The sequence below is a fragment of the Cricetulus griseus genome, chromosome 3 (genome assembly GCF_003668045.3).
Source record: "Cricetulus griseus strain 17A/GY chromosome 3, alternate assembly CriGri-PICRH-1.0, whole genome shotgun sequence".
In the NCBI taxonomy this organism is placed as follows: Eukaryota; Metazoa; Chordata; class Mammalia; order Rodentia; family Cricetidae; genus Cricetulus; species Cricetulus griseus.
In genome coordinates this window covers 79,998,052-80,025,732 of record NC_048596.1, presented here as the reverse complement: position 1 = coordinate 80,025,732, position 27,681 = coordinate 79,998,052, and the positions used below count along the sequence as shown (strand labels likewise).

At 40.1% G+C, this 27,681-nt stretch overlaps 2 protein-coding genes across 2 annotated transcripts in view; one reads left to right on the top strand and one right to left on the bottom strand.

Annotated features, from left to right (window-relative positions):
• The window catches only part of LOC103159818 (translation initiation factor IF-2-like), a 26,495-nt gene extending 25,401 nt beyond the window's left edge, over positions 1–1,094 (bottom strand). Inside the window, exons 1-2 of the mRNA XM_027410226.2 lie at positions 1,005–1,094; positions 414–717 (exon numbers count right to left, since the gene is read on the bottom strand). Of these exons, the coding sequence (XP_027266027.2) occupies positions 414–717; positions 1,005–1,094 (394 nt within the window). The remainder of the gene's footprint in view (positions 1–413; positions 718–1,004) is intronic.
• Positions 496–27,681, top strand: LOC100750822 (cytochrome b-c1 complex subunit 2, mitochondrial). Its single transcript, XM_027410217.2, has 14 exons — positions 496–624; positions 3,215–3,298; positions 3,401–3,550; positions 5,932–5,996; positions 7,637–7,693; positions 9,449–9,573; positions 13,717–13,814; positions 17,451–17,508; positions 18,946–19,041; positions 19,292–19,491; positions 22,518–22,598; positions 24,404–24,480; positions 25,939–26,092; positions 27,428–27,681. Exons 1-14 carry the CDS (start codon positions 592–594, stop codon positions 27,509–27,511), a joined length of 1,362 nt encoding a protein of 453 aa, XP_027266018.1. The 5' UTR covers positions 496–591; the 3' UTR covers positions 27,512–27,681.

The window sequence follows — 27,681 nt, the reverse complement described above, 5'->3', positions numbered from 1 at the left end:
ACACACACACACACACCATCACACACACACACACACACACACACACACACACACACACACACACACACACATTGCTGGTGACAATCCCCTTAGGTCCACCTACAAGCGGGTCGATCTGTCAGAGGTGGCACTAGTCTTACGGTCTCGGCGGTCACCAAATTCACAGGTTGGTGACGACTACAATAAAGGTGGCAAGGGTTGGACCTCCGGGGAACAGGAAGTACCGCCAAGTCCACGGACAGGACCGGTCTCACCCGCAGCCCTGGGACGAGAGTCTAGCGGGGCTGGGATGACCGTGATGGTTGCAGACGCAGTTAGGATTACAGGCTGCATGTTCTTGCAGGAAAAGAACACAGAAAGGGTAACCGAAGCTCCCCGCTGCGTGCTAGCCTAGGAGACCGCTAGCGTCTCACCTGCAGGAGCTGCACCGGTACCGCCTCCAGGAGCAGTGGAGCAAGGCATGTGTAGAGAGTCGCCCGGCCAAGGGGGCGTGGGCAAGCTCGCAGGGCACGCCGGGAAACTTGGTCCTCCGACACCATCTTTCTTCGCTACTAGCGGCGGTGACCGCGGCAAAGGGCACACGCTAGAGCCATGAAGTTCCTCAGCAAGGCCGGGTCCTTCTCGGTGAGCACGTATGCGCGCGTGGGGCAGGGCGGGGGAGGCGTTTCGGCCACTCGGGGCCGGGTGTGCGGCCCTGGCCTCGGGCCTGGGTCTGCCCTTCAGGTGAACCCCGCGGAGAAGCGGACTGCCGGAGGGCTGAGGCCAAGGGGAGGCTCAGCCGGTCCTGTGAGCAGAGGACAGCCAACGCCGGGAAAGCAGGAGAGAAGGGTGGCCTTGCGAGTGGCGCTGAAGCGACTCTCGGGATACTCCTGAAGGTCACTCGAGTAGCAGGGTAGGGCGGAAGCAGGTGACACCCAGGCCGCTTGCTTTCCCAGCCGCGGCCTCTGCTCCTAAGTTTGTCCTGGAGCATCAGTTTTCCCAGTGCTTTCGAGTGGAATAAATACACCGATGCGATGCGATGCGACACTTATCACAGTGCCCCGTACCCCCGCACCCTCGTTCCTGTCAGTGCTGAGTCCCGGCCTTCCTAACATGCTATTTTTCTCAGTCTCTTATTTAAAAACTTTCCTCCAAATGAAAAGGGGCTCTTGATCCTTTCCTCAGTGCTCCTTCCTAACACTAAATTATGTAGTCACTTGAAGAGTAGGTAGTACATCGTGTGCCCGCGCGTTATCACTGAGATACACGGTTATCAAGAGATGAAAATGGGAGCATCTAAATTTCAGCAAGGGTCAATTTGCCCCTACTAGCCGGTTACATGAGGAGCTTTTTGTTCCTAACATCCCTTTGAGAGCGTTCCCCTGGCATCTAGAGGTCAGAGGTGTTGCTAAACATCTAGCTGTACTGTAGCAGCAGCCCGTACAACATAGAATTACCAACGCCAAAATGTCAGTAGTATCTGTGTTGAGAGACCGAGACAATAATGCAAAAGTGTATTGCAGAATTGTACAAATTTAGGCCATAGTTGTATTCCTTGTGCCTAGACCAACCAATTACTAACCGTCCTTTGAGGGTAGTACTGCCTTTCCTAATTTCCATGGGGATAAATTGACGTGTGTGTTATTAAAACAAAATAGAAATTATATGACAATTTAGAAGGTAAGTCTTTCCTGAAAGGAACAAAAAAAGTGCAGAAGTTTTAAAATGTCACTACCCAGAAGCACCTAAATCTTGCTTGGTAATGGAACTGTGGAATTCATATGTGGACTACTTGGATATTGTGGAATTATATCTTGGGAAATCACAGCCATAAATCCCACGTAGCTACATACACCTTAACCAGCAAACTAAATTGGTAATGACAAAGAGCTCCTTTTGATTCATAATTAAAAAGCAGGACTGAAGGGATGGTAGTAATACTAAGAGCAAATGAGGAGCAGCAGCCAGATTAGCCCAGCACTAGGGCAATACAGAGTAGGAACATTGTAGACCTTTACAGGGACCTTTGCCAAACAATAGCAACATGTTTATTGACCTTAGCAGAATGAAAATGTATTTGCTTGCATGCCCATTAGTAACTCTGTGAACCCTAGACGTTATTAGAATGTCAGAACAGCTTTATGCTCTTATACATAACTTGTAAATATATAAGCATATGTGAATAAAGTCAATGAACTTTAGATCCATCATCCAAGTTATTACATGTTATACTGAAAATCTGTTGTTGACTACAGGACCTCCTGTAGTAGTTCAGTACTTATCCCTAGCATAGGTGTGGACTTTGGGAGCCCATTCCACATAGAGGAATACTCGCTGAGCCAAGACAAGGGGGTAGGCCTAGGCCCTATCCCAAAGGATGCAATAGAATCTGATGACACCCTATGGAAGGCCTTACTATCCAGGGGGAGCAGAAAGGATATGTGATAGGTAGGGTTTTAGTTGTGGGGGGGGAGGGGAGAGGGAACTGGGATTGTCATGTAAAATAATCTTGTTTCTAATTCAAATAAAAAATTCTGCAGAAAAAAAAAGAATCTATTGTTGTTTTAATCTCTTGTTGATCGTAAGATGATGCAGATACTTGGCCAAAGAAGCTAAGACCCTTCCTTAGTTGAATGTGCTTAGTATAGCATGTAAAAGGATGAAAATGCAGTGGATATGTTAAGGACTTTGAGAAAAGATCCTCGAAATGATCAAGGAGATAGAGGCTATTTTAGCTGGAAAATAAAGAGACTGACAAATCGAGGAAGCAATAATGCTGACATGTACTTTTAAAAGTGTTGATGTAGTGATCCAGTTGTTCAATAACTTTGAAAACATTAGAACTAGAAGGAAACATTTGAAACTTCAATGAAATAATAAATAAAAGATCATAGAGAACTCAGTATTCCCTATAAATCACAAATAGAAGTTAAAGAATGACTTAGACCAGCCATAGTAGAAACCTGTAGTCCCAGAGGCATCATGAGTTTGAGGTCATCCCAGGCTACATTGCAAAAGTTTTTCAAAAAAGAAGGGGGGGGGTGTGGAGGAGTGGATATGACTTGGATAGACTAAATGGCTAATAAACTTATTAGTGAGTTACTTGTCTGAACTTCCCATGAAGGTGGTGATTTGCATGCGGTCACTGTGTTGAGTTGCATTGGTGATGGAGTGCTTTTACATGTAAAGGACTGTTCTTGGGATAGTATATGTAACCTGTCTTTGTTGTTTTTAGAGATTTTACTCCCTCAAAGTTGCCCCGAAGGTTAAAACTCCAGTTCCCCCTGCAGGAGTACCTCTGCAGCCTGAGGATCTTGAGGTTAGTCACACAGAGCTGCTCACTGGAGAGCACATCTGTTTTATTTAAACTCTTCGCTAAAAGACAGGGGGTGGTCACATTTCTGTTCTGTCTTAACTACAGTTTACCAAATTACCAAATGGTTTGGTGATTGCTTCTCTGGAAAACTATGCTCCCTTATCAAGAATTGGCTTATTCGTTAAAGCAGGCAGCAGATATGAGGACTCCAACAACTTAGGAACCTCTCATTTACTACGTCTTGCATCTAGTTTGGTAAGTACCTTTATTACCTTAGTGTTTGGAAATGATGTGTAGTCTTGGGTCTGTAGGGAATTGACAAAAATAGGGCTGGGATGATTTAGTAAAACCCTTGCTGTATAAGCATTAGAACCTGAGTTAGATGTCAGCACCAGCCGTAGATGATACCTCTGAGTTTGAGGATAGCCTAGGCTACAGAGCTAGTTCCAGGACAGCCAGGGCAACACAGAGAAATCCTGCCTCGAGAGAAAACAAAACAACAACAAACAAACAAAACAAACACCAGCACCCATGTAAAGAAAGAAACCAGTCATAGCCATGCATGCCTGTACCCCTAGCAGAGATAAGCAGACCCTGTGAGGGTGCTGTTTACTAGCCAGGCCAAAAAAGATAGTTTTAGGTTCAGTTAGAGAAGACCTTGTCTCAAGGAACTAAAGCAGAAAGCAACAGAAAACATGCCACTATTTCCTCTGGTTTATGAGTGTGTGTGTGTGTGTGTGTGTGTGTGTGTTTGTGTGTGTGTGTGTGTGTGTGTGTGTGTGTGTGTACACACATAAAAGCAACCCAGGCATCGAGGTTCACTCCTTTAATCTAAGCACTTGGGAGATGGAGACAAGAGGCTCAAGAGTAAGGCTAGCCTGAGCTACACCAAACCTTGTTTTGATAAAACAACAGCAGAAGCCTGAAAGCAATGCTCCTATATTTGTTTCCTTGAGCTGATGTGTCATATTTATACAAACTGGTTGCTTTAACACAAAGAAATTTATCCTCTTACAGCTTTAGAGACTTAACTTTAAGTCAAGGTATTATAGTAAGTCAAGGCATTAGCAGGACCATGTTTCCATAGGGAAGAGTCCTTCCTTGTCTCTTTCCAGCTTCTGGTATTTACTAATAATCCTCAGCTTAAAGCTGCATTACTCAAATACCTATTCTTGTCACTTAGCTGACCTTCTGTCTGTCCTTGTGTCTAGATGTCCTCTTAGGAGGACACCTATCATAATGGGTTTAGAGCTCCTGTTAATCCAGTATGATTTGACCTTGATTCATTCACAATGACCTTGTTTCCTAATAAGATCACATATCCAGATTCTGAGTGGACATGAACAGGGCTGCTGTTCAGTGCTAGAAAATTCCATCTATAACATGAGAAACCACAGGATATTTGCCACAGACAACAATTGTTATTATCCAGTTGGATGCTGGTATTGAAGCATAAGAAATCGTAGGGGGGAGGCAACAATTGTTTTAATAAAAAGTGCCAAAAATTGAAAAAGTAGTATTTTTCCATATTCAAGTCTTCCTCTGCCTCTTTGAGATTATAATATTTCTCTCCTTTCTTCCCTCCAAACTCTCCCATGTACCCTCCCTGATCTCCTTCAAATTCATGGCCTCTTTTTTTATTAATTGTTACTATATGCATTTATGTTTTTAGTTGTGAGCCTACACATTCTTAAATATAATCTGCTCAATCTGCTGACCATTTGTCGCTAGACAACCAATTGGTATGCTCTGTGAATGGGGAAAACCACCTCCTCCACTCCCAGCTTTCTTCTGTTGCCTGTAGTTCATTCGTTCTTGTGGACTTTCCCCCTTCCTTGACATGGCCATTGATGTCATCTTTATTGGATACCTCTACAAAAAAACATTCCTGCACCTAAAGTTAAGGAAACATTTTAGAAAGTTTGGAAATAACTGCAGAATCCAAAGGATCAGGAAGTTTGCTGTACAATTGTGTTTTCCTAATAATGTCAGAAGCACCAGGCAGTGGTGGCGCACACCTTTAATCCCAGCACTCAAGAGGCAGAGGCAGACAGATCTCTGTGAGTTCAAGACTAGCCTGGTCTACAAGAGCTAGTTCCAGGACAGCCTCCAAAGCCACAGAGAAACCCCGTCTCGAAAAACCAAATAATAATAATAATAATAATAATAATAATAATGTCAGAAGCTACACCCAAAAAGCCTCACCAATATATGTCTAGTAAGCTTATATTTGCTAATGGAATTTTTACACAGTTTTATTTTGTATTAAATCTAAGCCAGATGTGGTAGCATGTGGCTTGTAATTGCAGTACTCAGGGAAGCTGAGGCAGGAAAGTCCATTCTAGAGTTTGAGGTAACCCTGACTTACTTAAAAGTTATAGGCCAGCTGAGACTATGTAAGGAGACTTTGCCTCAGAAAAACAAAACAAAAGTACGCATGTATGTGTATATACATGCAATGAATTTTGTTAAATCTCATAATTCTTATTAAAAAGTACCTGCTAGTTAGGACCTACTTAGTAAAATTCTATTTGGAGCTACAAATAACAGTTAAGGCCATAGATTTTAATATAGTGTGATGTGTGGCAGACATGGCTTAGAACAACTATTAAGAAAAGCATCCTTTCTTTTTCAAGACTACCAAAGGAGCGTCGTCTTTCAAGATAACCCGTGGAATTGAAGCAATTGGTGGTAAATTAAGGTTTGTTAAATAGTAACAAGAAATAGCCAGGGCTGGAAAGATGGCTCAGGAGTTAAAAAGGTACATTGTCCTTGCAGAGAACCCCAGTTTGGTTTCCAGCACCCACATCAGACAGCTCACAACTACTCTAACTCCAGTTCCAAGGATCCAACACTTTCTGGCCACTACAGTCAGCTATATTCATGTGTACACACACCCTCACAGACACATACTTACACACATGATTAAAAATAAAGTCTTTGGGATGGAGGGAGCGGGGCATGGTAGCATATGTGTTTAATAACAGCACTTGGGAGGCAGAGGCAGATGGATCTCGGTAAGCTCCAGACTTACAGTAAGCCAGGACTATGCAGTCTTGTAGGGGGTGGGGGACACAGAAATATTCAATTATAGGGTGACTCCCCTTTGTTAACAAAGGGGCTGAAGATTTCTTAAACAGAAGGGAAAAGTTGATGAGTTGTCATAAAAAAATGTGAAACAGGGCTGTGCAAACAGTAGATATATGTGACTGATTGGGAGAAGATATTTATAGTGTACACAATATGTAAAATATTTCTGATTGGGAAAAGTAAAAACCCTAAATCAGGGAGAAAAGAGAAAAAAAACTAAAAGGAAAGGGGACAAAAGATAGATGAAGGCTATTTCCCAAAGAGGAAACCAGGAGTAGTATCAGCAGTGCAGTGCTGTGATGCCATGCCTGTGTTGTTTTTTAAAGACTGGAAGCTGAAAGTCCAGTTCAAGGAAATGGGTACATAATGATAGCCATGATAGAACTATGAAGAACTGATAACCTGGGAATAGAAATATCTCTATGGTTAAGAATGCCTATTGCTTCTCAAGGAGACCTGTAAGACCAGCTCCAGCAGATCTCACCAGCATCATGCCTCCATAGGCACCTGCACATACATGGCACATGCACACATATAAATAAAATAATCTTTTTTGGAAAATAACTAATGTTTCACTTCCTAATTACACAACAGTTAGGAAGTGAAATAAATCTGTACATCTACATAAAGAGTTTAAAAACAAAATACTTAGGGGTATGGTTTCTAGAGTTAGGGAAAATAAGAATTGTTATTGAAAGGGTACAAGGAAGTCTTGAATATTTGCCCTTTTGTTTTTCATTGTAGCATATGAGGAATGTGAAACTTGCCACTTTAGATGTATATATAGTTCCATGGCATCAAGTGGCATTTGATAGTCGTTACCACTTTCCATCTCTGCAACTTCATTATTGTCCTCAGCTGAAACTCTGTCCAATAAACTGTGTCTTCCCTTTACCTTCATCCTTGCCCACCATCATATTTTCTCTGATTTTGACAGTCTTTTTTTTATTGGAATGTTAGCTTTACATTTTGCTGCCATTTTGTTCTTCATAGGAATAAATTATACAAAATATGTCCATTAGTAACTTACTTAATATAAGGTCCTCAAGGTTCATCCATTTTGTAGCATGTGTCAAAACTTGATTACTTTTTAAGATAGATTTATTTGCCACTTTTTAAAAAATACTTTAAAATTTTAGTTGAATAAATATTTTCACTGGTAGTACAAAGAATTATATGCTTTAACAAAGAATATACAAGAAAAGCTGTTTTCTGATTCAGATTATTTACTGTAATTTATTTTCAATTCAGTGTGGCAGCAACAAGGGAAAATATGGCCTACACTATAGAAGGCATGCGAAATGATATGTAAGTACTTGCATGTATTAGAACATATGCTTTTATGGGGATACTAGGGACAGATAGTACCATGCTACATATGTGTCATAATGAAACCTACTATTATGTCAACAACAACAACAACAAAAAAAAACGTTTAGGGACCAGAGAAATGGTTTAGTGGTTAAGAATGCATACTGCTCTTGCAGAGAACCTAAATTTGGTTCCTAACACCCACATCTGGAGACTCAAAACTGCTTGTAACTCCAGCTCCAAGGGATCCAATGCCCTTTTTTGGCCTCTACAGGTACCTGGACTCATATTTATAAACCTATACACAGAGGCATATGTGCATAATAAAACTTTAAAATCTAAAGAAAAAGGTTTATAATAAAAATAGAAATAGCATCTGCTTTTTAAGGAAATATCAAGCTTCTTGGTCTGTTTGTAGGGCCCTTAAGCAGTGGGATCAGGACCTCTCCTGGTGCCTGAACTGGCTTTTGGGAACCTATTACCCATGCTGGGTTGCCTTGCCCAGCCTTGATGCAGTGGGAGGAGCTTGGTCCTGCCTCACTTGATGTGCCATGCTTTGATGATGCCCATGGGAGACTTGCCCCTTTCTGAACGGAGACAAAGGAGGAGTAGATAGGGAGTGGTATAGATGGGAGGCAGTGGGAGAGAACAGGACCATGGGGGAGCAAACTGTGGTCAGTATGCAAAATAAATGAAAAAATTTAATTAATAAAAAAGAAAAAAATTCCAAGCATGTATTAAACAAGATGACCTAGACTCAGAAAGATCATATTCTCTCAGCAGGTCCTAGCTTTTAATGTTTAGTGGGGGGAGGGGAGAGGGTAGTTCATGATACTGGAAAGGGTGTTAAAGAAGTCAAGGAGGGGCTGGGCGTTGGTGGCACATGCCTTTAATCCCAGCACTTGGGAGGCAGAGGCAGGCGGATCTCTGTGAGTTTGAGGCCAGCCTAGTCTCCAGAGCGAGTGCTAGGATAGGTCCCAAAGCTACATAGAGAAACCCTGTCTCGAAAAACCAAAAAAAAAAGAAGAAGTAGTCAAGGAGGACAGTAAAATATGTGACATGAAGGGAGAAAGGAAGTGACAATAAAAATGTATTTTAAAATGCCTTGATGAAACCTAATACTTGTATACTAACTTATAAAATAAAACAAAGACTATGTTACTATTCAGTTGACTTTGTCACTGTGACCTTAGACTTTTATTCTAGAATATTATTCACAAAGCTAGTGTTGATTAGGCTCCTAGCCACAAATAAGATTACAGTTTAGTATCTTAACTTCGAATTTTGTGACTTCACATTTTGTTGTCCTGGAGATCACCTAGAGCAGTGGTTCTTAACCTATGGGTCATGACCTCTTTGGAGGTTAAACAACCCTTTCACAGGGGTCACCTAAGACTGTTGGAAAATGCAGATATTTATTTACATTATGATTTGTAACAGTAGCGAAATTAAAGTTAAGAAGTAACAACAAAAATAATTTTATGGTTGGGGTCACCATAGCATTAAAGGGTTACAGCATTAGGAAGGTTGAGAACCACTGACCTAGAGTTTTGGAGCATGCTAAGTGAGCATTCAATCCTTGAGCTCCCACCCAAGGCCTTGATTTTTCAAAACAGTATTACTTCATAGCTCATGCTAGTCTAGAAGACAAAGTCCTCCAGGCGCCACCTGTCAGATTAAAGGTATGTGTCCCATCACATAACACCAGCATATAATTTTGACCTGTAGCTCTCTCTTCACTTTTTTCTATAGTGAAATTCTGATGGAGTTCCTGCTCAATGTCACCACAGCACCAGAATTTCGCCGTTGGGAAGTAGCTGCCCTTCAGTCTCAGCTAAAGATTGACAAAGCTGTTGCCTTTCAGAATTCACAGACTCGTGAGTACATTTGACAATTCCATTCCATTATTTTCAAGATACTGGTTTTGAGAAGATCCATTTGTGAAGAATATTCTGTATGGACATGAAAATATCTCCCAAAATGTGCTCCATTATTTAAGAGTCTTATTTGTTTTATTATTACTAAACATTTGTATTGTTTTCCACATTTGATGGTGAGCAAATTGATAGTAGAATCCTGTCTGCTCTCACTTTTCCCTCGTTGTGTTGTGATTTTGATTTGTTTAGAACAAACCCAACAGCAGTTTATTTTACTTCTACTGTTGTAATTTACTGTTACATGTTTCAGTAAAAATTTTAAGAAAAAACACACTCCATAATTCTTAAAATAACTTTTTCATATTGATATTTGTAATGCTTGACAGATATGGCTGGCAAAACCTGTAATCAAACACTGCTGGCTTTTAGAAATTATACAGCTTCTGGTAGGAGCCAAAATGAGCATGCAGACAAGAATAAGGACCAGCTGTAGTGGTTCTGGGTGGCACTGGGAACCAAATGCAGGTCTGTCGAGAAAGAACCTATCTGCAACTTAGTGAGAGGTGTGTATGGCTAATACTTCATGGTTATGCTTTGTGTCACAGAGGAATATGAACAAATGACAAAGTTGTAGAAAAGATGACTTACAGCTGTGTTGACACATGCCTTTAATCCCAGCACTCAGGAGTCCGAGGCAGGTGGATCTCTGAGTTCATGGCCAGCCTGGTTTACAGAGTGAGTTCCAGGACAGCTAGGAACACAGAGAGAGCCTGTCTCAAAAAAACAAAACAAAACAAAACAAAACAAAAAACGATGACTTATGTGCAGAGTGGCTGCTTCTCCACAGCAGAGTCCCAGCCCTCATCTTATTCTGACAAGATATGTCCTGTTACATCTCCTGGTGCTGCTCTCACCTCCACTTCTAGGATTACTAATTTAGTCCAACTTGCGGATTCCTTGCCAGTTGGTGATCCTTCTGCTTTGAAAACAAAGTGAACACCCTTTAAAAACAACTTGTGAGTTAGAGTCCAAACTCTTGCCTAGCCTTTAAAGCTTTCATCTGACTCCAACCCCCTTCTCTTAGTTTTTATTATGATTATTTGTATATAAAAATTGTACTTATTAGCGGGAACCATGTCTATTTTGATACTTGTCTAAATGTATAATGTTCAAATCAGATTAAACATTTTTTATTCCTTAACAGTGAAGACTTTGAAGAGCTTTCCTTCTTTCTAGCTATTGTTTCCTGCCCCTCCATCTTCCCTTTCTAGCACTGACTCCTGTAGGTGGACTTTTCTTTCCCAGCCACCAATTAACCACACAAAGGCTTAGATTAATTACAAATACTTGGTCAATAGCTCAGGCTTATTACTAACTAGCTCTTGCAACTTAAATTAATCCATTTCTGTTAAACTACATTCTACTATGTGGCTTTTACCTCTATCCCATTTGTGTCTCCAACTCACTCTGTGTCTAACTGGTGACTCCTCTGACCACTCTTCTCCTTCCCAGCATTCTCGATTTGGCTCTCCCACCTAATCTTATTTTGTGTAGCTATTTGGTCAGTCAGTTTGTTTATTAAACCAATCATACTGACATATATTCATACAATGTAAAGGAATATTCTACATGTCCCCCTTTTTGTCTAGTTAAAAAGGTTTTACTTTTTAACATAGTAGAATTATATATAACAAAAACAATTATCTAGTAAGAATTACAGTTAATATCTAGTCCATTTGTACTTGCAAAATTGAGAAAATATTCTATCTGTTTTGTCTTTGTGACTCTAAAGTTTTATGCTTATTTTATCTTTTGTAATAATGACTATCTAGTCTTCAACTCCACCAAAGACTCTAGAAGGGTGAAATGTTACCTAACAATAGGGACATCTGACAGTCACCCTAAATTCCTCTATAACATTGGGGCATCCATCTTTGGCCTACAGGTCTAATATCTGACAGACATTTCTCTGAAGCAAGAAATTTTGAAGGACTGCCCTACCCTGTCTTGGCAAAGATCAGCAGTCTCTTTTCTTTGTGTCCTGCTTGTACAGTTTGGACAGCATACTGTTAGCAGTCAAGACAAGGGCAGTTTTTTGCCCAAATGGCTGGATTTTGCCATAAGAAAGGCAGACTCCATATGGAGTTTCTTCAATGCCCATTATCTTCTCTAAGTAAATTGGTGCTGCCAGGAGCAGACCTATCTCACTGTCATGAAAACCTTAGGTTACTAGACATATTAAATATCATGTTCGATGGGTCTTTGAAGTATTTGAAGACCATCTATCCATCTAATATATCTGTGTATGACCTTGAAAGCATACCTAATATGACTAAGTTTGACTATTATAGATGACTATTAATTTGTGTTTCTTAATTATACATTACATTTTTTAATGAGTTGCTTAAACACAATACCTCAAACAAGAGTAGAAATACAAATACAGTATAACAAAATTAAATTTGAATCAATATAGCAAAATCCATACCAATGTGAAATATTTAAGACTAGTGGTTGGGTTTTTTTTTGTTTGTTTTTTGTTTGTTTGTTTAAAAGTAGATTCAGTGATTTGCCCTTTTATCCTATCATTTCTATATCCCCCCTTTTTTCTTTGCAAAATGAGATCCCTGAGATCTAATCTTCTTTTTCTTTTTTTTTTCTTTTTTTTTCTTTTTTTTTTTTTTTGACCATTATCAATAACAACTTGTAACCAACTTCCTTTACATGATAATATCCATAATCCATCTTTTGGAAATGTGGGCACTGTTCCCTAGACTACTTCTTGTTGTATGGGGGTGCTGGTAATCTTTAGACCCTGAGAAAACTTAGGATAATGGTTAAGCCTTGGCTGGAGTTTTCTGTGAGGCTGGATCGTCTCAGTCAGCAGCCTTGTAACCTCATTTTTAATACATTCTGCTGCTTCTGTATCTGCTGGCATCTCTCTGACTCTGCCCCCTCTTTATCCCAGTGTCCCAGTCAACCTAGTTTGGTTGTCCCACCTTTACTCCCTGCCTCGCTATAGCCAGTCATCATTTATTAAACCAATTTGAGTGACAGACTCCCCCATCCCCAAATTGGAGTTTTCTTTATCTGTTTCCTCTGCATATTGTGTGATTCACAAATTATTCACCTGAGAATTCATCAGTCATTCTAGAAGACTTACCAGATTTTCTACTATTGTTTCATGTGCCCAGCTGCACACTTCCTTGCTAACATTGTACTCATAACAATTTTATTTAGTAATTTTCCCCCTCAACATTTTGAAAGTAGCCATTATATCTGATGCATCTCTTTGTTTCTATTAACTAGCACAGTTCCTAGCATCTGGAGGTGTGCCCAAATAATGAACAGATATAGGAAATATAGTTCCAGAGAAGGCACAGAAGCCAGAAGGCAGGGACAGTGCCAGGGCATCAGTAAAGAGCAAATGCAGGTCAGTGGTAGCTTTGACTCCACAAGAGTTATTGCTTAACCTAAGTTTGCTGCTTTCATAGCTTTCTGTGTCCTGGTAACTTCCTCATTAACCAGGGAGGGAACCTGGAAGTGCAGTCAGATTTAGATTAAATGAGTTATACTTGTCTTACAGAGACAACTGTTTGAGGTCACCTTTGATGGGGGAGGTCCTTCTGTGTGTATGTTTGTCTTGTTGATTGATAAATAAAGCACTGTTGGCCAGTAGGGAAGCAAGATAGGTGGAGCTAGGAGTCGAGGAGGATTCTGGGAAATGTAGAGAGTCGCCATGTGATCCCAGAGAAGGACGCACAAGGCCGGCATCCTCGGTAAGATAAGTCCTTATAAGATGTATAGATTGGTAGTTATGGTGATAATTGGGACTGAGCTAGCAAATGGGAAATCCTAGTCATTGGCCAGCAACATTGTAGCTAATGTGTGACTCTGTGTGTTATTTAGGGGCCCTAACATGGCGGAGGAACTCGGGCAGCTGGCAGAAAGAGTTATCATTACACTCCTTTTTTTGTGTGTGTATTCCACAGGCACCTCTTTAAAAATTAATAGAGGTTGTATGGTAACAAATTTCAAGTCTCTGAAAATTTGAATCTCAAGTCTGTGTAGGCTTGTTGCTGACTTTTAAAAATACTGTAGTCATCCATACATATGAGTACCTGTTGCTTATCTGTCTTTCAGGTGTGATTGAGAACTTGCATGATGCTGCCTACAAGAATACCTTGGCTAATCCTTTGTATTGTCCTGACTATAGGGTGGGGAAAGTAACATCAGAGCAAGTAAGTGACGGGACTACATCTTATGATTACTGACTCCTAGCCACCAGACCCTGTCATATTAAACATTCTATTTCAGGGTGTTTGTTAGTTTTTTGTTTTACTTCCTAATTTTAAGAAATCCAGCCAGGCAGTGGTGGCACAGGCCTTTAATCTGAGTACTCAAGAGGCAGAGGTAGGTGGATCTCTGTGAATTCAAGGCCAGTGAGTCTACACAGTGAGTTCCAGGACAGCCAGAGCTACACAGAGAAACCCTGTCTTGGAAAAAGAGGAAGGAAGGAAGGAAATCCTTTTTTTTTCCCCCAAAGTACTTGTATTTGGGGGGGAGGGGATAAAATGAAAATCTAAAACAAGCAAAATGAAGGACAAGATATTGTCTCACATGGGTCCACAGAGATGGCTAAGTATGTAAGAGTTCTTTGTTCATAAACATGAGGACCTGAGTTAAGATTCCAACACCCATGTAAAAAACCAAGAGTAGCCATGTGTAGCTGTAACCCCAGTGTTGTGAAGTGGAGACAAGAGAATCACCAGGGCTAGATGCCGACCTAGCTCCTGATTCAGTTAAAGACCCTGTTTCAATGGAATAAGGTAGTAAATGATAGAGCAGGACCTCTGACACCTTTCTCTGTTCTCTGTACATGTACATATACTGCACATGCATGCCTGCACACACTCAGAATGTGCTGGGAGAAGACAATTCTAACCAGAGGAAATACCAAGAATTAAGACTCAAAGCCAAAAACAAAACTATCTTAGATGCCTAAAGGGTCTCATTCTTCATACCTGATGTATTTGCTCCCATAAACTTTTTCTGTGTGTACATATACTTTTAAAATAATTTAATGGTAAAATATCATAGTAAATTACTTTGTGGTTATAAATATTTAATGCCTCTGATGACATGTATGAAATGAACCCCACTTTCTTAGTTCCCAGTCTTTAGCCTACCATTGTTTATTTATCTTTTCTAGTACATCAGCCTCCCTGGGCCAGCAGGCCAAATGCATCACAAATCACAGGCAAATGTATGCTTTAGAACTTTGTTTCTAAAGTAAGAAACATTGGCTGAAGAGCCAGCTCAGAGGTTGAGAGCACTGGCTACTCTTCCAGAGGACTCATGTTTAATTTTAGCACCTACATGGTAGCTCATGACAATCTATAACTCCAAAGGACCCAGTGCCCTTTTCTGGCTTCTGTGGCATCAGGCATGTATCTGGTGCATAGATATATATGCTATAAGAATAGATAGGTGGATATAATCCTAATGGCCCTCTTCTACCACCTATCCCCTTCCATCTTTTTGTCAGAAAATTTGGGGGCCTGGAGAGATGAGTTAATGGGTAAAGGCACTTGTCACACAAGACTGGTGACCTGAGTTTGATCTCCAGGAGCCATGTAAGTAGAAAGAGAAAACTGATTTCACAGTGTTCTATTCTGCCTTTAACTTAAATGTATGTATGCATGCATATACAGATATGTAAACATTCCATAGTTTATTTTAAATAAAGAAAGTTTGTGAATTTGGATAGATCAAAAAGTCACATTTAAAACAATAAACTCTATCCGTACACAAATACTAGAATGTTAACCATGATAAACTCGAACGGTAACACTTCAGGCACTCTCTGAAGCACTGCAGGAGATACTGTGCCTCACAGTACAGAACAGTATATCTCTGCTTAGAAACTGGAGTACACTTACACTTCCTATAAAATGAGGGGTTTTCTTGGTCCCAAAACAAATTTTCAACTGGTTGGAGGTAGTATTATTCCTAATAAGATAGATTAGCCTAAGGTAGCCATATAAACCAAGATTCCCAAATCTCACTGATTTTTGGTAACCATGTGTGGCTGGTTGCATGACTGAATAGTTGGGTTTTCTCCTCTGTATAGTAACCTAGACTGACCTCAGACTCACCTTGGCCTCCTGTGTGCCAGGATCACATGTGTGCACCACTGCATTCCAGCTTCAGTTGACTGGTTTTAAAGATTCCACCTAGATTCAACTTCATCCATCTTAATGGGATATCAGAAACAGGAGTTTAGGGACAGTGGTCATGTTATTTTTGTATTTTACACTCACTTAGACAATTCTGTAATCTGTATTAGAAGCTGTGTTGGTAACTTTGTCATTGCTATGATCACATTCTTGATAAAAAACAACTTATAGGAAGAAGAAAGTTTATATTGGCTTAAAGTTTGAGGATATTGTCTGTCATGGCAAGAAGGCATGACAGTGGACCGTGTGGCAGCTGGTCACATTGCATCTGCAGTCAGGAAGCAGATTGACAAATCCTGGTGCTCCACTAGCTATCTCCTTTTTGTTCAGTCCTGGATCCCAGCCCAAATTAGGATGGGTCTTTTCCATCAATTTGATAAGATGGATTAACCATCACAGAAACCCAGGTGTTGGCTGACCTGATAGCAAGTAAAGTTTTAGACAAATTGGTTTCAGAAATGGGTAGGACAGCTGGGCGTTGGTGGCGCACGCCTTTAATCCCAGCACTCGGGAGGCAGAGGCAGGCGGATCTCTGTGAGTTTGAGACCACCCTGGTCTACAAGAGCTAGCTCCTGGACAGCCTCCAAAGCCACAGAGAAACCCTATCTCGAAAAACCAAAATAAAAAAAAGAAAAAATGGGTAGGACAGACCTATCTCAAAGGAAAGAAACAAGTGGGGGAACAGGTAGGAGAAGTGTAGTCATAGTAGGTCCATCACAATGTTTATAATGTATGATTATGTGTGTAAAGGTACAGTAAATTAGATGTACTGTTTAAAACTACAGTATAATTCTAAGGGTATAAATTTAGTCTCATTCTTGATTTCAAGCCAGTATATACGTTTAATTTGTCTTCACTCATTCTTTTTATATTTCTTCCATTTTTGTATCTGTGGTATGATGTGTGTATGTGTGTGCATGTTTTGCATGTATGTGGGGATATACATGTGGAGGTTCAGGGCTGAAGTCAGGAGTCATCCTCAATCACTCTCCCACCTTATATATTGAGGCAGGGTCTTGTAATCAGACACAGGCTCGGTGATTGCCTGTCTCTGCCTTTAATGGCTGGAACTTCAGGCGCACCACCATGCCACCTGGCACTTCCATGGGTTCTGGGATCCAAACTTTGGCTTTGACACTTGTATGGCAAGTGCTTTTGTCACTTTCCCCAGCAATTCATTCTTTTTAAATTCAGAGGTTTTGGGCTGGAGAGATGACTCAGAGGTTAAGAGCACTGGTTACTCCTCCAGGAGGACATCCTGAGTTCAATTCCCAGCAATCTCTCATAGATGGCTCACAACCATCTATAATGAGATCTGGTGCCCTCTTCTGGCATGCAGGCATACATGCAGGCAGAACACTGTATACATGATAAATAAATCTTTAAAAAAATATTCAGAGGTTTTATAGGAGTTTTCATGAAAGTTATAGACCCATGAGCACAATGAAGGTCCTGTTCTTCTAAGTTATAGTTTTTAGTAATAAAGTCACAGTGCAATGAGCAATAATACCTAATCCTCCTAGTTCATTATGTCAACGTTCAAACCTGGGAATTTGTTTCCTGCCATGCTGCACTTGTATCTTTTTAGCTTTTGTGTTTATATTAATATGACCTAATAGCTCTTCTTTACTTCCTCAGTTACATTATTTTATTCAGAACCACTTCACAAGTGCAAGAATGGCTTTGGTTGGACTTGGTAAGTCTGAAATTGCCTGCATATCAGTTTGCTTCCTAAGAGCAACCCCTTAAAGTATATGATATATTCAAGGGGTTGAACATTTTTAAAAACTCAGAAGAAGACAGTATAGAGTTTTAATTGCTAGTTGTTTGGGAAACAGATTCCAGTATTTTACTACTTCCTTTATAGTCTTGGCAGTGTTTATAAAATTTGTGACAAAGGTAAATTTTTATAAGCAAAGAGCATCACTAATAACTAAGAAATTTTCATCTGAGATTGGCAAAAATTAAGAGGTTGGACTTTTCCTAGGATTTGGAGAAATATACGATGTCAAAAATTATTGCTGTGCTGAGCATGGTAGCTCATGTCTTTAATCCCAATACTCTAGAAGCAGGTAGATCTCTCTGAGTTTGAGGTCAGCCTTGTCTACATAGTGCATTCCAAACCAACCAGAGCTACATAGTAAGACTCTATCTTAAAAAGAAAAAGAATTACTGGTGGGAGTATAAATTTAATAGCTCCTTATCACATATGTAGCTTGCAGATATCTTCTATTATATGGGTTGTCTTTTCACTCTTGATTGCCCTTTGATGTAAAATGCAATATTCTAACAGCTATTAGAAACATACTAATGCCAATTAAAAAGGTTGGTTAAATAAATGATGCAGTCATAGAGTGGAATATTTTATAGCCTTTTCAAACTACTTAGATACAAATTATGGAAGACGAGTTAGGAACATAAAAGAGAATAATACTTTTATAATTGGGTCTTAGGATATAGCTCAGTTGTAGAACATGCGTTTAGCCTACAGCTCCTGGCGCCACAAAAGAATAAAAGTGAGCTGGGCATTAGTGGCACACACCTTTAATCCCAGTACTCAGGAGGCAGAGGCAGGTGGATCTCTGAGGCCAGCCTGGTCTACAGAGTGAGTCCCAGGACAGCCAGGGCTACAGAGAAAAGCCCTATCTTGAAAAATAAAGACTAAAAGGGAAAGAAAATTAACATATACTAGTAACTATACAGGAAAGCATCTAGATAAATATAATAGTTAATAGCAAATTATAAATTGATACCAGGAAGAGTGATATTTTGGCAAGAAGATTTGTGTTTTCTTTGATATTTATTTCTGTACTATTTGTGTACTTTTGGATTTAAAACATGATTTTTAATATATATGTGTACATGATTAACAGCTGAGCATATGCCACCAGCACCACATGTGTGGAGGTCAGAGGATAACTTTGTAGACTTGATTCTCTCCTTTCATCTTCAGGTGGGTTCCAGGGTTCCATCCAACTCTGGTTTCCAGACTGATGCAGTGCCTTTGCCAGCTGAGCTATCTCAGAGCCTATATTTACATCTAATAATTATATATTTTAAAACCAGGAAAAACAGATGCTTTATAATTATAGAAATACTAACTTAGCTTTGTTTTTTGCTTTTATTGAAACAGGTGTGAGTCATTCTGTCCTGAAACAAGTTGCTGAACAATTTCTCAACATGAGGGGTGGCCTTGGTTCAGCTGGTGCAAAAGCCACATACCGTGGAGGTAAGTATTCTTTCTCCTGAGTTTAATACCATATGCTAATGGCACTTGTCTGCAGAAATAGCATGTTGGGGCAGTATTGGCTTGATTGTTACCAAACTGTATCAGTACAGAAGAAAAGAACTAGCTGGCTCAGGTATTATGTTACACATGCTCTAATCTTAGTTAATTAGTACTATGCCATAGAGGATGCTGATGAATAAAACCAATGTAATAAAGCTATTTTTCGTACTCCCTCCTTACATGATCCCAGGTGAAATTCGGGAGCAAAATGGAGACAACCTGGTCCATGCTGCTATTGTAGCAGAAAGTGCTGCCATTGGAGATACAGGAGCAAATGCATTTAGTGTACTTCAGCATCTTCTTGGTGCTGGACCACATATCAAGAGGGGCAACAATACCACCAGCCTCCTGAGCCAGAGTGTTGCCAAAGGAAGTAATCAGCCTTTTGATGTGAGTCAGTATTTCCTGTTTTAGCTTTCAGAAACATGTTGTGATATAATTTTGGCTATCTATTAGTAATAGTCTGATTTTAAAATTTAAAATGAGCAAACATAAGCTTGATTGGGTGGCTCAAACCTGGTATTCCAACAGAGGGAAGGGGAGGGGTAAAGTACTTACTTTGCAAACATGAAGACCCAAATTCAATCCCCAGAAACCATGTAAGACGGCTAAATGTGGTGGCATGTGTTTATAATCCCAATGTTGGGAGGTGGGTCTCTGGGACTTCATGAACGGTCTGCTTTGCCTACTATATGTGTTCCAGGCCAATAAGAGACCTAGTCTCAAAAAACAAGGTAATCATTATCTGACAAATGATACCCAACGTTGTTGTCCAGCCTATATACATATGCACACACAAGCACACATGCACAGTTATGTACAAATACATTTGATATATCAAGAAAAATGCTAATAAAAGACTTAATTTTCCTTATTTCCCTAGATTCTAATTCTAGAATTCTAATAATTCTAATTATATTACTTTCTTTTTCTGTTCCTGAGGCTGCTTTCTCAGTTTTGCTGGTCTTTGTTTTCCAAGCAAGTGGGCAAAAAGGCCAGTGAATTGTTTACAAACATATAATTCCAGCTTGAGATTAAATTTACACAGAATGATAACAATGAGAACAGAAGGCTCAGGGCTAGAGAGACGGCTTAGTGGTTAAGAGCACTGACTACTCTTCCAGAGGACCTGGGTTCAACTCCTAGCATCTACATGGCAGTTCACAACTGTGTAACTCCCAGTTCTAGGTGATCTGACACCCTCATACAGACATATATGTAGGCGAAACAATCAATGCACGTGAGAATAAATTATTGAGGGCTGGAGAGATGGCTCAGAAGTTAAGAACACTGGCTGCTCTTCCAGAGATCCTGAGTTCAATTCCCAGCAACCACATGGTGGCTCACAACCATCTGTAATGAGATCTTGTGCCCTCATCTGGGGTGCAGGCATACGTGGAGGCAGAATGTTGTATACATAATAAATTAAAAATAAAAAATAAAAAAAGAACAAATCATTGAAAAATTAACAGAAGACACATAACCTTTATGTTTGGTCTGGTTTGGTTTTTGTGCACCCCCTCCCCTTTTTTTTTTTTTTGGAGACAGGGTTTCATGTATCCCAAACTGGTCTCAAAACTTGCTATGTAGCTGAATTTGGCTTTGACCACCCAATATTCTTGCCTCTACCTACTAAGTGCTGGGATTACAGGTGTGTGCCACTGTGCCACCTTAACTTTTGACACTTTTACACTTTCATGACAGGAAAATGCTTTCAAAATGTGATATTTGCATTAGGAATGAATGAAATGTCAACTGGCATGGTGGCATACTCTTGTAATCCCAGCTCTTGAATGGTGAGGCAGGAGGATCATTACACACTAAGACCCTGCCTCAAGTGAGAAAGAAAAAGAAATCGTGAAATGTAAACCAAGTATTTATATGTAACTCCTTGGCCTTTAGTCTGCTTATAAAAGACAAATGAGCTGAGTATGATAGTACACATCTGTAATCATAGAAATAGATCATGGAATGTCGAGACAGTGGTGATAGCAGTTCAAGCAGGCCCATCTAGGGAGCAAGTGTGAGACCAGCCCAGACTGCATAACACTCTGTCTCAAAGAAAAAGACAGACTGAGAGAAAGGTACTTCAATTACAGGACTAAACAGTAGTCAGTTTCTAGTACAGTGCTTCACTAAGTCCTCAGTCATTTGACAGCTCAGTGGAAATTACAATCTACATTCTTCTGGGGTTTGCCCCTCTATTTAACATTTGAGCAGTAGTTTTCAACCTTTATAGGCAGAGGAACTTTTTTATATCATTTCCTAGTTACAATGCACAACACAAGTATTTTGACTTCTAAAGAGATTTGGAAGACTATCTATGAAACCCTTTGAATCTCCTGTGTGAAGCCTCTGGGTTCCCTGACACACAGTTTGAAATCCTTTGTCTTAAATTTAATCTCCTGCAAGTTTCCTTTCCCTTGATTCATCATCCATATTTTCTTGATGTGTCATTCCACCAGTGCATGTTACTAATGCTCTTATATTAGAACATCAGAAATGAGCCAGAAGTTTGAGGTGTATCTAGGATTGTCTTAGAATTATAATTAAACTTGAAGTAGATTTCTTTGTATGCTTTACATAGATTAAACCAATGATTTTCAAACTTCATTGTGCATAAGAAACATCTAGAACACAGGTTTGAAATGTGGGCTTTTCAGGCTGCATTCACAGGGACATGAAATAATAAATCTGTTTCACGAATCTGAAAATCTGTATCTTTTAACATCTTAAATGAGATATATATGTATGTGCCTCTCGTGTGTGTGTGTGTGTGTGTGTGTGTGTGTGTGTGTGTGTGTGTGTGTGTGTGTGTGTGTGTGTGTCTGTGTCTGTGTGTGTCTGTGTGTGTCTGTGTCTGTGTGTGTGTCTCTGTGTCTCTGTCTATATTAAATAGTCCACATGAGTACTATACAGTGCTGATCTGGCACTCAAGGTCAACTGTAGGAGCTTGAAACTTGACTCACCCTCTCTGTTATTCATAAGTTAAATTTCTTGCTACCTTAAATGTCTGTGGCCACTAGGCAACATTTGTTTCTAGCCCTTTGCCTTTAGTTTATAGAAGTACAAGTAAATTGGTGAGACAGTTGGTATCAACAGCAAAATAAATCAAGTCTGTCACTTGGCAGTACTGTATGCTGTAATTATGTTAGTACTGCTCTTAGTCATCAAGAGAAGCTTGAAAAAGCCCAATAAAGAGGAAAATGGGCAGTTGTTTTAGGAAAGTTTAAATGACAAAAACTTTTTAAAGCTTTGCAGTTCTGAAAGGGACAATTTATACAGAACATTTGGCCCTCACCAGAATTAAATTATTATCTGTCTTATATTACAAAGGTGTAAGTTTTATTCAAACCACATTGGGGAAATTTTCTACCAGTAAAAATATTATACAGTAAAGTTTCATTATATTTCAGGTTTCTGCATTTAATGCCAGCTACTCAGATTCTGGGCTCTTCGGAATTTACACTATCTCCCAAGCTGAAGCTGCTGGTGATGTAAGTTCAAACTCATTAACTCCCAAAGCTTTTCTCTCATTGTGTTTTTTTAGTTAAATGTGAAATGTCTGAATATCATGATTTGTCAAGGATCTCTTTGGTATGATATCATTGAATAATCTGTTACTGGGAAAACTTTAAAAAATGCATATAAATGCTTGCAGGAAGGGGGAGTACATCTTTGGTTCTGCTTAGACATGTTCTGGCTTCTGATTTTCAGAACCCAGGAAAGGTCAAGTCTAAGATGCATATTTGTAAGTCTTCATTGTAGAGATGGTGTTAGTAAGGCTGGGGGTGTAGCTCAATTAGTAGAGTGCATTCTCATAACATATGAGGCCCTGAGTTCATCACAGGGTTTGGTGGCACATGCCTATAATCCAGTACTCATTATCCCAGTACTAATCAGGTGGAGGCAGAAAGATCAAAAGTTCAAGGTCGACGTCAGCTACATAGTGAGTTTTGGGCCAGCCCTGGGCTACAGGAATTCTTGTGTCCAAAACAAAACAAAACAAACAAACAAACAAAAACCCAGAAGGAAAAGAAAACCAGATAAGGGATTCTGGTATTGAGTGCAAAGGAATGAAAGCTTGGTGGAAACAAGAGGAACTTAGGTCTATAAAGAGGAGGCTAGAAGAGTTGTAGGACAATTTTAACATAGAGTTTTAAGTTGAAGGAAATAATCATAAAGATAGACTTGAGCAGATAAAGAAGTTAGAAAACAATAAATGGTTCAAATTTGTGAAAAGAGCAAGTGTAAATACAGGACATTTTAGTTAAGCAACAAAAGCTAATGTTATAAGGCAATACTAAATCATATGTGGAGGGTAAGAAGAGAAACTTGAAAGCATGAGACGTGGGGAGTGAGTGGCTAAAAGCAGAGAATGAACCTGCAGCATGAGAGGGTCTCCTTTACACAGTGACCATGGATTCATAGTAAGTTTTCTTCATGGGCATTCAGTCTCCTAATAAATACGGACGGGAAATCAAAGTCTTAGAATTTTAGAATTTAGGTGGTTACAGAGAATAAAAAGCCATAAGTCCAGAATGGTCAGGAATGAGGTGGAGAAAATCCTGGGTCAGATCCTAATTTATTTGTTCAGCAAATATGTACCAAGTACCCATCTCAGTGAAACTTGGGATTTTTTCTTTTTTGATTACTGGACTCTGGTGTTCTAGGTGTGTACATGCCTTCTAGGTTAATGTTTGCATGTAACATGGAGTCTGTTCTATCTCCCTTGAGGAAGAGGCATCCTCTTCAGCCAGTTTCTGTACTATGCCACTTAAGGTTTGTAAGAAGCTTGACTGTGTGGATACTACCAGTTATATACACATACATACAAGTGCAGCTTCATTTCTCATTGCTGTGACAGTCAGCATCTAAAGGAAAAGGCTCAGTTTCAGTTTGTCATAGAAAGGGTGTGGTGGAGGAGTTCACAGAGGTAGCTCCTCACATTTTCTGGATTAAAGTGCAGAAAACAGGACCGGGGCAGCCCGAGCTGTAGCCCTCCAGGCGCAGCCCCAGTGGCTGCATCTGCTCACTAGGCCAAGTCCCAAATGCTCTGTCACCTCTCAGAATAGTACCACCAGCTGGGTCCAGGTTCAGACATAAGAGCGTCGGGAGAACATTTCACACGAAACCCACAGATCTGTATAAACAGTGACTTTAAGGAGCACATGGTGACCACAGAATTCCCAGTGGATACTAGAATTTCCTGTTGTGTTTTTGCCTCAGTAAAGGGGTGTTGATTACCTTGGGAGCCCCAGACTTTGGTCACTGATGACCAGTTTTCACTTGTATACTCTAGGTTATCAAGGCTGCCTACAACCAAGTAAAAGCAGTTGCTCAAGGAAACCTTTCCAGTGCAGATGTCCAAGCTGCCAAGTAAGTTTCTATATTAGTTATTTCATACTTAGGAACTTAAAAGCTGATTAAATAAAACAATACTATACACTCACAAGAATTGAGAAGTAAAGAATAGTATTAAAAGGGAAAAGCGTGTGGAGACTTGCCTTGCATGTACAGAACATGGGTTCTATTCCCAGCACTGCGGAAATGACCCTTGTTACCCTTCTAATGGTTCTTTTTTTATATTTAATTTTTTTATTTTATGTGTATGAATTTTTCCCTGCAGGTGTGTGCATAATTTGCATGCCTGATGCCCTCAGGCATGTCGGATCCCCTGAATCCAATGGTTGTGAACTACTGTGTGGGTGCTGGGAACCAAACCCATGTCCTCTGTAAAAGCAACAAATATTTTTAACCACTGAGCCATCTCTCCAACCCCATCTTTTTTTGTGTGTGTATTGGGGGGGGGGGGCTCACCCATGCCATTACACATGTGTAGAGGTTAGAGGACAACTTGGAGGAGTTGTGCCCTCTCACTGTGTGGGTTCTGGGACTGAGTTTGGGTCATTATGTTTGGCAGGAAGCACCTTTTACCCAGATAGTTCATTTCCAGTATTGATAATTCAAATGCCTTTTGAAGATGTTATAATTGTTATAACAATTTCTTTATGGCATAATTGTGAATTGAGTTTGTTTTATTAAAAAATGAAGGTTTTGCATCCATATGTAAGCTTATTGTACCATACTTTCCCACCTGCCTTCTCCATAATACCTTTTCCTCATTGAGATAAATCCTTGTTGAGTAATGGGATCTGGTGCTCTCTCTCTCTCTCTCTCTCTCTCTCTCTGTGTGTGTGTGTGTGTGTGTGTGTGTGTGTGTGTGTGTGTATGTAATTATTTCAGCCAAGTGGATGGTGTGTTAAGAATCCACATACGCTGCCAGGCATTGGTGGCCCACACTTTGAATCCCAACACTTGGGAGGAAGAGGCAGGCAGATCTCTGTGAGTTCAAGGCCAGCCTGGTCTACAGAGCGGGTTCCAGGACAGCCTCCAAAACAATACAGAGAAACCCTGTCTCAAAAAACAAAAAAAAGAAAGAAAGAATCCACATATGTAGATATTTTTCCTTATTAGAAATGCCTGGAAAAAAATTAAAAATATAGTCATAGCTGGACATGAAGTATATACCTTTAATCCTAACACTTGTGAATAAGAGGCAAGCAGATTTCTTTAGTTCAAAGCCAGCTGTAGTGAGTGCCAGACAGCCAGGGCTATGTAGAGAGGCCCTATCTTGGGGGTGGGAGGAGAGCAGTAACAACAAATACATTGTTTTCATAAAAGTTGCTTCATAAAAAAAATAATTTGGTTCATGATCAAAACTCACCTTAAAAGTTTTACATGGATCTAAGCTATACTCCAAAATCAAATGGCAACTTGTTTGAAGTACATTTACTATCTTGCTGTTAAAAACTGACTCCTGCTTGTATTGGACAGGAACAAGCTGAAAGCTGGATACCTCATGTCTGTGGAGACTTCAGAGGGTTTCCTGAGTGAGATTGGGTCACAGGCCCTACTTGCTGGCTCTTACATGTCACCACCCACTTTCCTTCAACAAATTGACTCCGTGGCTGATGCTGATGTCATAAAGGTAAGCAAATGAAATATGTGTTTCAGCCTTTGATTGTTTAACCTTAATGAAGAACCTTCAGAAGAACTGCCTAAGCTTCCTTGGGGCCTGTGTGTTGGTGCACAGAGCAGGAAAGCCCTTTCCATCGTGTCCACAGACAGCCTTCCTAGCAACTTAGGTGTATATGTCCTCCTCATTCAAGGAAATGCCCATTTTAAACTCTTGGAATCAGATAAGCAACTTCAGGTTGCTTGGCTTGAAACAGGTTTCATGGCTGTTTGCTGCTCCTTCACCACCACCCCTCGCCCACAGAAGCACCTTCCCGGTCCTTTATCATACAGGGTCTCATGGTTTTCTCCATTTTTTCTGCCTAAGACCTTCTATTGCTAGTTTTCCTCACCCCCTCTTAAATATTATTGTTCCCTACAAGAGTGAGTTGTTTGTTACAGCCAGGTATGGAGGTACATGCTTTTGAGCCCAGCACTTGAGATGTAGAGGCAGGCAGATCTGAGTTTGAGGCCAGCCTGGTCTCACTCTGGAGAGAAACCCCCCTATGTCAAAAAGCCAAAAAAAAAGGTTGAGTACTAATAAGGTGAACTCTAGTAAAGACACCACTCCCTCATTGTGTGGTGACAGTGGGATAGAAGAGACAGGCTGCTTTTAGATACCAACCCTGCCTGCATTTCAGTTGACCCCAGAATTTATCCTAACAATCTAAAAAATATCCATATGTGTAAAGGCTGTGTGAATCCCTGCTCATGCACTTCCACCACCTCTCTTGCATCAGACAAGCTAACTCCAGTAATGCTCTACCTAGTTCTGCCCTCTTCTGGAATACTTAATAGTGACATGAAGAATACCTGGCCAGCCAGGCATGGGCCTGGAACCCCCCAGCATTCTAGAGGCTAAAGCAAGAAGATTGTAAGCTTCAAACAGCTTAGATTACAAACTCTTAATACTATCACCAACAGCCCCTCTTCCAAAATAAAAGGACACCATGTCATAAAAATTATTTTTATGTCATCAGTGAGGGTATTTTGGTCAACCTAGGCTTTTTGCCATCATAATATAGAACAAAGTGCAGCCTAGCAGCAGCTATTCTGTCCTGTTTTGATGGTCAGTGGGGGTTTTCTTATACCCTTTTCAAAACTATCCTCATCTGGAGACCTCCTGCTTGCTTAGTTTTATATGTGATGCTGTTCACATTCATAATAAAACACCAACCATCTTAACAGTTACTTGTCGCATGAGGGTGTATTATAGAATTGCTGGCTTAGAATGTCTTATCCATAAACTCAAAATCCATGGTTTACTACTTAATGGTAGCATTATTTAACTTTCTGTGTTTTGTTTAAGGCTGCAAAAAAGTTTGTTTCTGGCAAGAAGTCAATGGCAGCAAGTGGAAACTTGGGACATACACCTTTTCTTGACGAGCTGTAACAAGTGTATTCAAGTGGAGCTGGCTAAACTTTTACTCAGCCCAGACCAGCAAACACATCAAGTCCGGTCTCTTAATTTAACATTCAACATTTTTCTCAATGAAGTACTTAAGAGCATAAATATGGATAGTTACTTCAAGCTGCCCTAGAATAATAAAGCATTGTGTGTAA